Consider the following 14,534-nt stretch of genomic DNA (forward strand, 5'->3'; position numbering starts at 1 on the left):
TAGTAGAGGGGCATTATGTTTTTCGGTCTGTGCGTCCGTTTGTTTGTCCGTCCGTCCGTCTGTCCATCCGTTCATCTGTCTGTCCCGCTTCAGGTTAAAATTTTTGGTCAAGATAGTTTTTTATGAAGTTGAAGTCCAATCAACTTGAAACTTAGTACACATGTTCCCTGTGATATGATCTTTCTAATTTTAATGCCAAATTAGAGTTTTAACCCCAATTTCACAATCCACTGAACATAGAAAATGATAGTGCGAGTGGGGCATCCGTGTACTATGGACACATTCTTGTTTGCTGTGATATAACTTGGGTGACATTGAGTTAAAATCCTGCCAATCAAACAAAAGTCAAAAGAAAAACCCAAACACCATGGCCAAAAAAAAAAACAAAGAAAAGACTAACAACATTCTTAAAAAATACTACACAGAAAACTAATGATCAAGTAACACATATCAAAACAAAAACGGGGATAAATCCAGGGGCTCCAGAAGGGTATAAAGCAGTTCCTACTCCACTTAAAGTGTTGGAACCTTGTCACACAATGCAGAAATGTCAAAATAAATGTTTAAAATTTTGAACTTTTTGTTTACAGCTGATTGGAAGTTCCCTGTTGTTTGTACATGACAAAACTAACAATGCAGATGTATGGATGATAGACTTTGGCAAGACAGAACCCCTACCTTCAGGTATAACCACAAACCATAGAACCCCATGGGTAGATGGCAATCATGAAGACGGATATTCATTTGGACTTGACAATTTGTTGTTAATTTTAAAGGAGTTAGAAACACCATCGTCAAGTAGTTCTGACTAAATACTGCAATATCCTCATTGTTATTTATATAGTCATTTACCATGTTCACTTGTTTAACCACCGCCATTTTCTCCATTGTATTTATAAAATCCATTTCCTGTACATTTGTAGGGATACATTGTTATACTTGTAGATAAAAGCATTACGCAGCTATTCATTGTAAAAAAAATACATGAAGTAAGCAGCTTCAGACAGCCTTTAAGTATTTTTTTTTATAATGATTATTTTTGTTTCCATAAACGGGTTTGACCTTTCTGAAAAGTTTGATTATTTACTTTAGCAAATTCTGATTTCTTTATTAATGTTTACTCATAATAAATTTCTGAAATATACGTTTAATTACTATAAAAAACAATCACGTTTTAAAATAAATGAACACAGGGGTGCAATTTATGTACCCTTTATAAGGAAGTGCCCTTCATACAGGGCTACCCTTTCTATGGAGTTGCCCTTCATAAAGAGGTTACCCTTTATTAGCAGTGATTTTCTATCTAGGGATGCCTGGTAACAAAATTTTAACTGTTCATTGTCACTTGAAAGTAAACCGATTTAAAGTTCATGAGAATCTTTTGTATGCAATTTTTCATTTGTATTAATTTTCTCATTGGTGAAAAAAACAAATATTAAAATCCAGTAAATTATGCATTTTTTAGCATTTAAATTGTCTCCCCTTATCAAAGGTGCCAATAGTAAATCCTAGTCTGCCAGAATTTTTAACTATATTTAACTACATATATTGGTAATTAAAACTATTCTAAAAAGTTATGAAAATAATATTACAATTTATACTCCTATACTACGATGTAGTCATGACGTTGCAGTTGAAATTTGACTGATTGACTTATTAAATTAGTATCAATATTTGAATTAGTGCTACCACTTTCTATTTCCCCATTTCACAAAGTTCATACAACTAACAATTGTTGTGACTTGTATATTTAATGCAAGATTTACACTGGTTGTAGGTTGTTAGAATCATTGTGAATGGGAGCATAGTATCTACTAGTATGAAGGTGCTTATTTCTGGCTCTTAGAAATCAGTTGTAACTTATGGTACTGTTAGTGCATGCTGTTTTTAACACAGGCAGCAACTTTGTTTATTATGTTCATTTTATTGGTGTCCAATTGTTGTATATTTTCTAAAATTACAATACAAATAAATTTGTGTACATAAATGTCACCAGAAAAATGTGAAAATATTTTTGTTTACTAAGATTTCATGATTTTCTAATAGAGTCTTTTACATATTATATTATATTGATATGGAAAAGGGAAATAACTCAGAAGTCTATAACTCATTTAAACTTACAGGTACCTCTTAATTCATATGGGAAACATAATCCCTTCTATTATGATAGAAACTCAACTGTAGCTATGTTTTATATACTATTCTTGAACACTCATACAGAATAGTAAATTCTGTTATAAAGACATGTCTATTAACAAAGCAAACTTGAAATGTTGGTGCTATGTCTTGCCATTACATGTCTCATTTTTATCTGTGACAAATATTCCTTGCCAAGACACCTCACTTTAAATACATTGATTTATTTCAATCTAATTTTTTATAGGTTTAATATTAAAAAGTTATTTTCTAGTATTGAGTCTTGATATATGTGCCACTTTATATTTGGTTTGTAAAACTTGCATCAAATAACTCTTATTTAAATATTCCTGATGTTCTTTGATTTAAATATTAATGAACAGATTGTTCATACTTATATCTCATTAAAAACACATATTATTTAAATATTTATTTTTAGAAAAGGCCACTTTGAATGTTTTTTTTATTCATTTGAACTTGTTAAGTGGTTATTAAAAAAGATTCAAATTAGATTATATGGCCTTTTCACTGCAGAAGAAAGTTAAAAGCCATTTGAAACATAAAAAAAAATTAGTTTTACTTTATTGAAAAAGTTTCAACTTCCTTAAACTCCCTTTTTTTTTTTAACAAGAATCTTTCTAAGAGGTAAGATAAGCGTGACTTAAAAAAATGTTTATTGTTTATTGCTTATTGTAATGACATGTCTTTGTGGTTATAATGTGCTGAAAAAAATCATTCCGTTTATTAATGTTTATTGAATTTTTTGTTAAGTTTGATTGTTATGCTAAATCTGTATGTTTTTTTTTATAATTTCACTTGTGTATGTAGATGGAATATGTGGTTCCTATTGATTTCGACTGATTCACTTTATAAGAGGTTCAAAATTATATAAGGGCCTAATCTAGAGGGAGAAATGGGTAAAAACTTCTTCTTTGTGCTTTTGTCTTCCATTTAGCATTGACAGGGATATAAGATTATCCTGGAAAAATTATAAGAATAGCTCCTTTCTTAAACAGAAAATACCAAAACTTCTCCCCATCTTAGATATCTGGATTAGCCCATGTATATTAGCTTATATGCAGGGAATTTCACAGTGTATGGTGCTGTATATGTGTGTAGTGCATTTAAAAGGCAATTTTATTCTGAGCACATGATTTACAGAACATTATCGTGTTATCTTGTATTTACTGACAGTAAGTTACAAGTTGCACATTTAATATAATAATAAGTTTGTTTGTTACTCACCAAAAGTGTTTTCTTAGATTTACTGGATACTCACCAATATAACTCACCACCAGGAAATTGTGCCTGTATACAGAAAATTAAAAGAGAAAATTTTCCTTATATAATGAGTGAAAATTTAAAACCAATTAGACTTATAGTAGGTGTTTTGTTCTAAAACTTGATAGAAAATTACATCTACATATCAGTTTGTAACTATTTGCAACAAGTACAGAAATCCATTTTACAAAAGTACTTTCACCAAATTCTTTAGTTAAACATGTTCAATGTAAATTAGTGCAATACATTATTTTTGCAAAATCATGTAAGTAATAGAAATAATCTAGTTGCCTGGCAACAGAATAATCATAAGGTCATCAATTACACACGATATAAAACCTAACTATTCTCAGTGCAGTGGTTTCCCTCGAGGCATCGATAATTAGTTTAGTGTATTGTCGAGATCAAATTTATGTGTGTGTGTTATATGATATGCTTTATGCTATATATAATGGTACTATAAGGATGAAAAATGCAAGATACTGGTGTGAAGAAATAGTAATTTTTTTCACTTTTTTTTTTACCAATAAAGGTTTTGACCTTTTCATATTTTGTTCAGACTGATGTTGAATTTTTTTTTTGTAAGATCTGATATGTGCCTTGATCTGAAATCAATTTTATAAAGTTTTTTTGTTCTAATATTGGTATCACATAATGAACTTCAACTTAATGATTGAGCATGCATAAATGAATATTGCCTCTTTATAAGTAGCATTTCTTGGTTTTCAATTAATAAAGTGCTGAAAACAGCATTTATTAACAGCAGGGCATTTTTACACTATGAAAGTCAATCTTATGCTGTAATTTGTGTACTTGAAATTAAAGGATCTTTATGAATAGATAAGTGAAGATTAAATCCATCCATATTATACATATGTATAGTAGATACCTAGAACTTACAGTTAAGCAAGTTTCTTATATATTTATATAATTTTTTTTCTTGTATATTTTGTATATTTCTACAAATGTTGTGTATTTTGTGAAAGTGATTCTATATTAAATTGTAAAATTATTAAAGTTAAAAATTTATCATTTGTATTTATTTCATACCAACAACTATTTCACAAGAAACATCCAAAAGGGTGTCATTTAACCAGTTATCTCTGTCTGTGCATTGGTCATAATAGATATATGGCTGTTCGACATCCAGTGGCAATTACTTATCCTCTTCATCCCCAGTGGAACATAAGGCCACAACAAACTTCCTCTTCTTCTTTCTGTCCTTTGCCATGTATTGGGCTTGGTCCCATGTGTAATCCATTGCCATTGCTTCCAATTCTGCTGTAACAGTTCTTCGCCAGGTGATTCTTGGTCTCCTTGGTTTCGTTTTTCCTGGTGGTGTCCAATATAGAGCTGTTTAAGGTGTGTGGTGTTGTGGCATTCTCAGCACATGACCTAACCATCTAAATCTTCGTTTTTGAATTTCTGCTGTTATGCTCTTAAAATTACATTTTTCCAAAAGGCTCTTGTTGCTGATCTTATTTGGCCAGAATATTCTATTGATCTTTCTTAGGCAGCTAGTATGGAATGCATCTACTTTTTGAAGGTCACTTACTAAAACACGCCAAGTTTCTGAATCATACAGTAGGACAGATTTTACATTGCTGTTGTAGATTCATTGTTTGGTCCTTAAACTGTACTGGTTGGACTTCCAGATTGTATGAAGTCTTGCAAACGTGCCTTAGATAGTCTTGCCTTTATATCCTTTCCTGTCCCATTATCTTAACTTATGATGCTTCCAAGGTAAGAGAAGTCTTCAACACTGTCTACTGGCAGATCATTGATAGTAATTGGTGTTGTATTCCTGGTGTTTATTGACATTTCCTTGGTTTTCTTGTCATTTACATTCAGACCAGTTTGCTTGACAAAGTTGTTTAGTATGTTGGTCTTCTCTTGGAGGTGTTTGCTGGTTGTTGATTGTATGGCTATGTCATCTAGCTGATTAAACATGGTCCACTAGATACACTTTCTCTTGTCTGATGTTTTATGCCTTTGCATCCAGTCATTGGCCAATTAAAACAGGATGGATGACATAATACATCCCTGTCTTACACCAGATTTAACTTCAAATGGGTCCGAGTTGGAGCTACCAAGGATGACACTGCATTCAAAGCTGTTGTAGAAGGCTTTTATTAGCATCAAAGTTTTAGGTGGAATTCCATATGATTTTACAATTCTTCAAAGAGTTTCTCTGTGTATAGCGTCAAAAGCCTTTTTGAAGTAAAAAAAAATAATAATGAAAAGTGGTGTGTTCCATTCTATGCATTGCTCAATTATGTTCCTGAGCGTGAACATTTGATCAATGCATCCTCTCCCTCTTCTAAAGCCTGCTTGTTCTTTTCTAATCTTCCTCGTATACGATTTTATCAATTCTTTTTAGAAGAATTTTGCAGAACATTTTACTAGAGACAGAAAGTAATGTAATCCTTCTCCAGTTGTCACAGTTGCGTAGATTACCATTCTTTGGTAATTTTACAATGGTATGTCCCCTTCTTTCCAGATGACAAGGAAAAGATTGTGAAGTACCTTGGACGATGTATTTAAATCTTCCTTTAACATCTCTGCATGGATGGAATCAATGCCTGGTGCTTTGTCTGTTTTCAATGATTTAATGCCATTTCTTACTTCTTCTGTAGTTGGTGGTTCTGTTTTGATGTTTAAATCATCTTCTGATGGTTCAGGATTAGCTATGTCATCAGGCTTAGGGCAGTTTAATACCTCTTTGAAATGTTGGACCCACCTTTCTGCTTGTCCCCGTTCTGTTCGCAATGAATTGCCATTTGTGTCGTTTACATGGGCTGTCTGGACATTTAATTTTCCACAAAGTTGTTTGGTGATATTGTAAACTGTACTTAACTCTCCCAGAATGGATGCCTTTTCTGTCTCTTTGGTCGGTCCTCCATACATTGTCTATTATCTTTTCTAGCACTTCTTTGTCTTTTGTTCTGTATGTTACCTGTAGTTGATCTTGTAACCTTTCGGATTTTGCATTTACTATTTTCTGTTATATAGTTTTTCTTTCTTCAATTTTTTGCCAGGTTTCCTGTGTTAGCCAATCTTTGTTCTTTTTTTGTCGTGTGATCAACTGTCTTTTCTGCAGTCTTTACATAAATATCCTTGATGTTATACTTCTCTTGAATACTGTCTTCTCCATCATTAGAGTTATCTAGCACACTAAACCGATTTTTCAATTCTAAGCAACATGCTTTCTTGACAGTTGGTGACTTCAGCCTTGCTGTGTCTAGTCTCTTTCTGTTCTGATTTTCAGTTGGTGCCTTTCTAAGGTTTGATTTGAAGGCGTCTTTGTTAGCCAAGGGTTACGATCCAGTCCCCCTGGAGAGGAGGGGACTGAATCGTAACCCTTGGCTAGCGAAGATTATTTGAAATTTACTTTCAGTAGATGGTGATCACTATTTACGTCTGCACCACTGAGTACTCGTACATCTCTTAATGATCTACGCCACTTGTTGTTCACCAATATGTGCACAGTCAATCTGGTTTACTGTTCTTCCACCCGGTGATTTCCATGTTAGTTTATGGATGTTTATATGAGGAAAGATGATTCCTCTTATCACCAATTTATTGTAAAGACAAAGATCGATAGTACGTTCGCCATTCTCATTTTTCACCCTGCAACCATGCCTGTCCATGACATTTTCAGCATCAGCGTTATTTGGTCCTACTTTTGCATTAAGATCTCTCATTATTACCAGCATGTCGTGTTGAGGTACTTTAGATGATAAAAAGCTTACAGTAGTCTGAATTAAATCTTGCTGTTACTAATCTATTACTGATTGGTTCCAATTCTAGGATTGTTTTTGCCTTTACTTTGCTTATAAATTTTGCTACACCATTAATATGACTGTCTTTGTGTCCAGAGTGTAGGATGTTTCCACTATTTGTTCTAGTCTTTCCTGATCCAGTCCAACGACATTCGCTCACTCCAAGAATGTTCAACCTGCAGTGCTGCATTTCCTTAATGATCTGTGCAGTCTTTGATGATTCATACATAGTTCGTACATTCCAGGCTCCTATATATATGTCTTTGTGCTTTAGGCCCTAGGAGACTCATATTCATTTTCCTAGTTTCCACAATATGGGTTTCACTAGAAGTCATTCCGCTGTTGTTTGAGTCTCCCGTTGAACCTATAACTGAGGGTAATCTAGTTTCATTTGTTGTGGTTTCTGTAACTGTGATAGTTTTTACAGGATGGGGGAGTTAACCCCATGCCCAACTCTTCAACCCAGAGGGCCAGGGAATTTGTGGTCAAGGTTTCCATCCTCTAGAAGGGCTTCTGTCCTGAGCTAATGAATCCGTTCTATCCAGGTTTGTTTTCGAAGTTTACATTCTCCTAGATGAGTTATCTTACTGGGCTACGACTCTCATCTAACAGACTACTAACCCATAGCTGGAACAAGGTTGGTGAGTGCTAGGGCGTGTCCACACATCGATGGGCCTACACACTGCATCTCTGGGATCCTTGCTGCTCCGAGATCTTCTGCAGTTTAGCCTGAGGAACTAGACCCCAGTTTACATGCACTGTCATCGGGAGGCACTGCAGGAGTCTTGGTAGTGTAGAGGCTATGCACTGGCAGGAAAGACATACACACTCGGCTTTCTTCTCACACAGCAAGTATGTTAGCTATCGGTGGGTAAACAAATCATAGACTTGCTACTACATTTGACGCATATCACTACCCTGTGGCATAAACCACCAGCCACCCAGTGGCAGTTATTACATGAATATTCTCATGACAATAACTTGGTAATTTGATACAAATATGAACCCCGCTATGTACTGTACAGACAAACACACTGAGTCAGATATTAACATTCTAGTTCACAAGATAACAGTCTGCAAGTAGACATGTAAAGCTTCTCATTTTTGATTCACCTGCGACAAAAGTCTCAGTATATGAGACATAGGAATAACTATCTAGCAGCAGCGTAAACTATTTGTATAAAGCTTTATATTTCAGAGGGTAGAAGACCTGGATGCTTCATACCTTTTATACAAATGCCTCATGTTACGAAATTTCTGTCTGTCATATGTCAATTGTCCTTGACTTCATTTTCCTGATAAAATTACTGCTTAAACAAATGTTTATAATTTTTTGTCATGTGAATTTCTCACTTCTTATGAGCATAGGATAATTATATTTGGTATATGGGTACCTTGCAATGTATACGTGTCCGACAAACAGGGTTCATCTGACCTCGACCTCATTTCATGGATCAGTGAACAAGGTTAAAGCTAGGTTATTTGATCCATTTTTCAGATACTATTAGCAGTAGGGACGTCAACTGTATGTGGTTTTATGAAATGGCTGTAAGGTGTACATGTCTGTCTGACAGGGTTCATCTATACTTGACCTCATTCACATTGTTCATTAATAAATGTTTAGTTTCCTGGTTAAGTAGGTTTCTTCGATACTATAAGAAATATGTCAACTTTTTTTGGCACATTGAATGATTGTAAGGTGTGCATGTCTGTCTGGCATGTGACATCTGACTTAATTTTCATGGTTTGGTTTGTTTCTTGGATACTATATGCAATAAGTCAACTATATTTGGTGTATGGAATCACTGTAAGGTGTACATGTGCGTCTGACAGGGTTTACTATGATCTGACCTTGACCTTATTGTCGTGGATCTTTGAAAATGTTAAGTTTATGTGATACTTGTAGTAAACTTTTATCTAAGATATTCAACATAAAATTATCATGGTCAGTAAAGCAGGCAAGACATTACAATGTGTGCACTTTTGCATTCTATGTGTCGTTGAATTCTGTAATTTTTTCCATCAAACACATTATCTGCTTCTGTACTCCTAAATACCACATAATTCAATGAGAAACAGCAGATTCAATTTTTATAGTCTTTGATTTGACCTAGCAGCGGAATAAACCCCTGACCTCCTTCACTTATGACATACATGTTACTATGAGACCACCGATGCAATTTATGATTTGTGTAATTTATAAAGATCCTTTCAAGAACCAATAAAAAAATGCTAATTAATTGAAAGTCACTGAACCATGACCTAGGAAGCAGGGCCTCAAAATGGTCGTCAAACTCATATGTACTAATAGCAATGCAACTTCACACAAAATAACATTGATTTATCACCAGTAGTTCCAATCAAACTAACTTAATCAGGATTTGTGTAATTTATAAAGATCCTTTCAAGAACCAATAACCTGAATGAAACAAAACTTGACATGGAGAAGCTGGCGTTGATGGCAGATTTCTGATGTTTTATTGAACTCACAATCGTTTTTTAGAATGAGGGCAATTTAAAGCTTTACATATTGTATAGATACCGGACTTCAAATAAAATAAAGATATGAAATAAGACAACCACTGATGAGGCTCCTGACTTGTGACAGGCGCATTGACATGTGGCAGCTAGGATTAAACTAGATGTTTGAGATACCTCTTGCATGACGTGCAATCAGGTTTTTACCGATACCTGTCTTATCTAAAACACACATATCAAGAAGGCTATATGTACTGGAATGGTAAACCTACAAAAGAGTTTGACACGAGGGATAACCAAATATTGGTTTAGCAAATGGACTCCATGTCTGTGTGTATCTTCAATAAAGTAGTTTGAATCCTATTTTTGAGGAAAGATTTTTTTTAGCCCAAACGGCGTAAATGTAAATTGTGGGCTGTCATTAGACACTAGTTTGAGTCGTCTTATGTTTATTTGCATGTAAACGACATGTCAACTAGCAAATGTCACGATTACAAACTGTTACTGTATTGGGTAATGGAGCAATATATATCATATTCCCATAACAACCATGAGGTTGTATCAAAGAAATTACGTCTTGTATATATATATATTTCATACATTTAAGCATATTACTGGCTGGTGGCAGTAACAAATAATCTCTCACTCTCGGTAAAATTAAAAGCTTGCTTTATAAGTCTAATAAAAAAAAATAACCAGTGAAAAGTACAAAAGTTTTCCATCGCCTGTAATTGAGCATTTGATTTCTTCTCAACCCAGTGTAAAATTTATTGGTTTAGAGATAGACAATTTTCTGTCTGATAAGATTTTGTAAAAAACTTCGAGTACAAAACATCATAAATAACCAAGTTTTTATAAGCTAAATGTTTTTCCGAAGGTTCAAGAAAAAAACACATATTCCATGTGTTACCTTAAATGTCAGCACCAGCAGGGTAAAATGATAAATAACAATCATATTTTTATTTCAATTCATATCTAGGATATATTATTGTGTTGTGAAAGAGCACATGGTCGTTTTGCATTTACCTCACCTATCATAACTCGTTATCCGAGTTCGCCGAATAAATTTGTTTTTTTCGCGAATAAATCTGTTTCTCTGGGGTTTAATTGGTAGTCACAAATTATCATCTTTGTCAAATAGTCTTAATTAACGAAACAATGGAGCGTTTTTTTTTTTCTTTAATCAGTTATTGAATTGTCATCTCTAATGCGTCTAATTTCCTTGTTTAACAATCAGGTCCAGTTTTTCTTGAAACTTAAGGATTAAGAAAAAAAAAACAGGAATAAAAGGGTTTTCTTGTGATTTTGTATCATAAATTGATCTTAAATGGGAAGTGGGCATCTACCATATACTGAGTGGTAGGAATGGGCCGCTGGAGTAGGTCCCTATTTCATGCTTCATATATTTGTCAAATCTATTTATTTCTCCGTGAAATAGCGTAATATATCAATAGATCTATTTCTGTCAACAAATATATGATGAGTATGTATTTATTAATATTCAAAATATATATGAAAAGGGTGCTGTATTGGATGTCTCAGCTGTTCCGCCACACCACAAAGGGATTGAAGTAACCCTCACCGTTTAGATCACCCATTTTATTCTGTTTCTTTTTCTTCAAGCTTCACGAATTTCACTCTTTAGATTAATAATTTCCTTCCAACGTGCTGACAGTTCCCTTTTGAAATTGTTTATATTATCCAGTAGACATTAATCTGTTTGGTCACAGTTTCGCGTTTGAATCTGCAAGTTTATCTTGATGCTCTTCAACTTCGTACTTTATTTGGCTTTCTAAACTCTTTTGATTCGAGTGCCACTGGTAAGTCCGTTGTTCACGAAACGCGCGTCTGGCGTACAATACTCTTAGCCTGGAACATATATGATGAGTTTATTCATTCGTTTGTTGGTTTTTGTACAATATCGATCTTCGTACTCGTTATCCTCTTAGAATGACCGGTTTCTATTGTCCGAGTAACTGGTTGACAGTTGTTCACTTGAAATCGAGATCAACAATCTGTCATCCAACTACGGACAGCATAAACTGACTTTCAATCTAACAGTGCCGGAATAAATGTCGAAATGCACAACTCCATGTGCTGATTTATAAGGAGATACTAGCTTTCAATTATATTATAAACGCCTTGTAATGCATAATCGTATTTCTTCTTCTTAAATGCATGAAAGAGAATTTGGGTAATGTGAAATAAACGTCTATGTAACAACAAGCCAACAACAATAGTAAATTGTAAAAATGTGATATTTGATACAGTATCTACCCATGAAAATGTATGAGTTACGTTTTAAAATAAATATATATATCAAACAATTAATGTTCTTTTTTTCTGCGTAGGATGTATTCAGCTTTGGGTGAAGGTTAAGTTGATAACAGCAGTGTAAATATAGAAAAGTGAAAAATATAAAAGTTGTACCTCTTCTGTTAAATAAAGTTTTGAGTGGATCAAAAACAAGCGAATCGAAAGTTTATCACGGTCTGACGTTCTTTTAATCTTAACAGATAATTCTTGACATCCGTAAGATAAAGAACACAGATTTTCCATAATTCAACCACTTCCTTCGAATGGGGAAAGATCCAAACAGCGACCTTTGCTTCAAATCAGTAACAACTCTTCTAGTTGTTTTCTTCATATCTGAATTAAGAGAATTTCATTATATCCTTATGGATAGGTTGCTAATGAACTCATAGGGATATACTGTTAAGTCAAGAGTTATTTTACAAATTAATTACGTCATTTTGACGACTAATAAGAAAGTACGCTGCATTTTATCTAGATAACCAATGATTTATTTAATTTTCATGCATCTAGAGGCATACCAATGTGTGTATATATATATATATACATGAAAGTACATGTAATAATAAATGCAATTTGACAACCAAGAGTATTACTTCTGGAAAGAATGTCTTCTTTACATAGTTGGATCTGGTTATTGGTCTCATTCACTGTAGCCAACCTTAAGGCAAGTATTTATCCATGTACATTGATTTAAGTTTATAGATAAAATGTATCTCAAAATAATAACAATAATAATAATATATATAATAACAATAAAATGCCATGACTAATGATATCAAATTTGAAGAAGAAAAAAATGCCAGGAAATTACTTCAGGCACAGCTACCCAGGTCGGCATTTGTTTTTTACCGGCTTAAAGTACGTCAATAAGGCGTTACTAATGGGTCAACTAATTGCTCAATGATCTCAAATTCCTGTCTGATATTTTCGAAAATACATAAATCCTTAAACAGTGCAAAGAAACCGTCATAAAAATGAAAAGAAACTTTGAGGGGAAAAAGAAAACAATACCATTTTGGAAAAATCAAATTTCTATTAATTTCGATTAAGAAACATCTTTATCTTTTACTTGAATCAATTTCAGAGGCACAACAATTCTGCTAAAACAGATATGTGTGACAACAAAAGTCATAGTGAGTATCATTATCACATCTTTAAACGTTCTCAAGTAGTGTTCTTTTTCTCGCTAGTACAAATTTTGTTTTCTTTTTTATCACAAGAACTGAAAATCACACAAAACATGCAATGGCAGGTATATGCTATTATTGGATTAATTTTACACCAAATATCCAAACTTGACACGAAAAATTTGCGTCGACAACAATGGCGGTGGGACATACTTGCGAGTATGAGGGAGGTTCGATTTTTTTTGACGAAATTTTGACAAAGTAAAAATTGTGAATAAACCATAGTAGGAAAATATCGATACAGACTTTTCAAAATTTTCTACTGAAAAGTAAGTGTTTGTGTGTTTAAAAAGCACAGTCTTACCGCCTAATATATATTCTCGTGTGTTTCGCCGCCTACTATTGACACATAGCTAATGCATGAAAATAACAATTCCATTAATTTCGTGCGTCCGAAGCGCTTTTCTGGACTTCAATACCTCCATCAGGCCCAAACTTTTTGAGAGCCAAGGATGTATAAGACCCGAACACGTGGAGAGCTATATGACGAAGAAATAAACTCATAATAGATACAAGGATTGAAATTGTGTATGCCAGACGCGCGTTTCGTCTACAAAAGATTCATCAGTGACGCTCGAATAAAAAAAAGATGAAAAAGGCCAACTAAAGTACGAAGTCGAAGAGCATTGAGGACCCAAAATTCCTAAAGTTTTGCCAAATACAGCTAAGGTAATCTATTCCTTGGGTTGAAAATCCTTAGTAATAATGCATGTAAATGCTTCTCGGGCTCAACAGGGAACAACGTTGTTTTTTGCTATTTTGGCATATCTTATCAAGTATTGTTTTGTGTGTGTAATTTGGGAAATAAAAATAATCTATTCTATTCTATTCTATACATGTCATACATGTCATGCTGCCCATCAAGGGCTCTTGATTGGAATAATAAATATTTTTATTCTTATTCTTATACCTTTCAAGGTTTTAAATCTGATATAGACACATGGAAAACCTATGGCTATATGAAATTGTTCATTTGCAGATCCAGGACGTTGAAAAGGGGTTGGGGCACCAAGGCAACGTTAGGAGTGAGTCGCTTGTAAAAAGTATATGCATTAACCATAGGTTCGCATGATAACGGTATATCAGCCTCTATGAATATGCATACTATATATTAGGACACATCCAGTCAATTTGATTTGGACCTAAATTAGTTCCCTTGTATTTCGGGAATAACTGGGACTATTATACTAATAGTTAGTATAATAGTCCCAGGGAATAATGTTAACTGGCCACCCGCTGATTGATACTTCGACATAAGATTGAAACAACAACAGGGGTCCAGTTTAGGAATAATGATACCGAAATTTTAAAATTACCGAAACCAATCCAATAGTTAGAAAATTGATTTCCGGTT

The 14,534-nt window shown here is 33.8% G+C and overlaps 1 protein-coding gene across 5 annotated transcripts in view; it reads left to right on the forward strand.

Moving 5' to 3' along the window:
* LOC127698943 (inositol-trisphosphate 3-kinase B-like) overlaps positions 1 to 4,446 on the forward strand; it is a 53,388-nt gene extending 48,942 nt beyond the window's left edge. For all 5 annotated transcript variants that reach the window (XM_052202716.1, XM_052202717.1, XM_052202715.1 and 2 more), the window contains one exon: positions 591 to 4,446. In XM_052202716.1, the coding sequence (XP_052058676.1) occupies positions 591 to 812 (222 nt within the window). In that variant the 3' untranslated portion in view covers positions 813 to 4,446. The remainder of the gene's footprint in view (positions 1 to 590) is intronic.
* Positions 4,447 to 14,534: the final 10,088 nt, after the last annotated feature.

The sequence above is a fragment of the Mytilus californianus genome, unplaced genomic scaffold (assembly GCF_021869535.1).
Source record: "Mytilus californianus isolate M0D057914Y unplaced genomic scaffold, xbMytCali1.0.p SCAF_4, whole genome shotgun sequence".
NCBI lineage: Eukaryota > Metazoa > Mollusca > Bivalvia > Mytilida > Mytilidae > Mytilus > Mytilus californianus.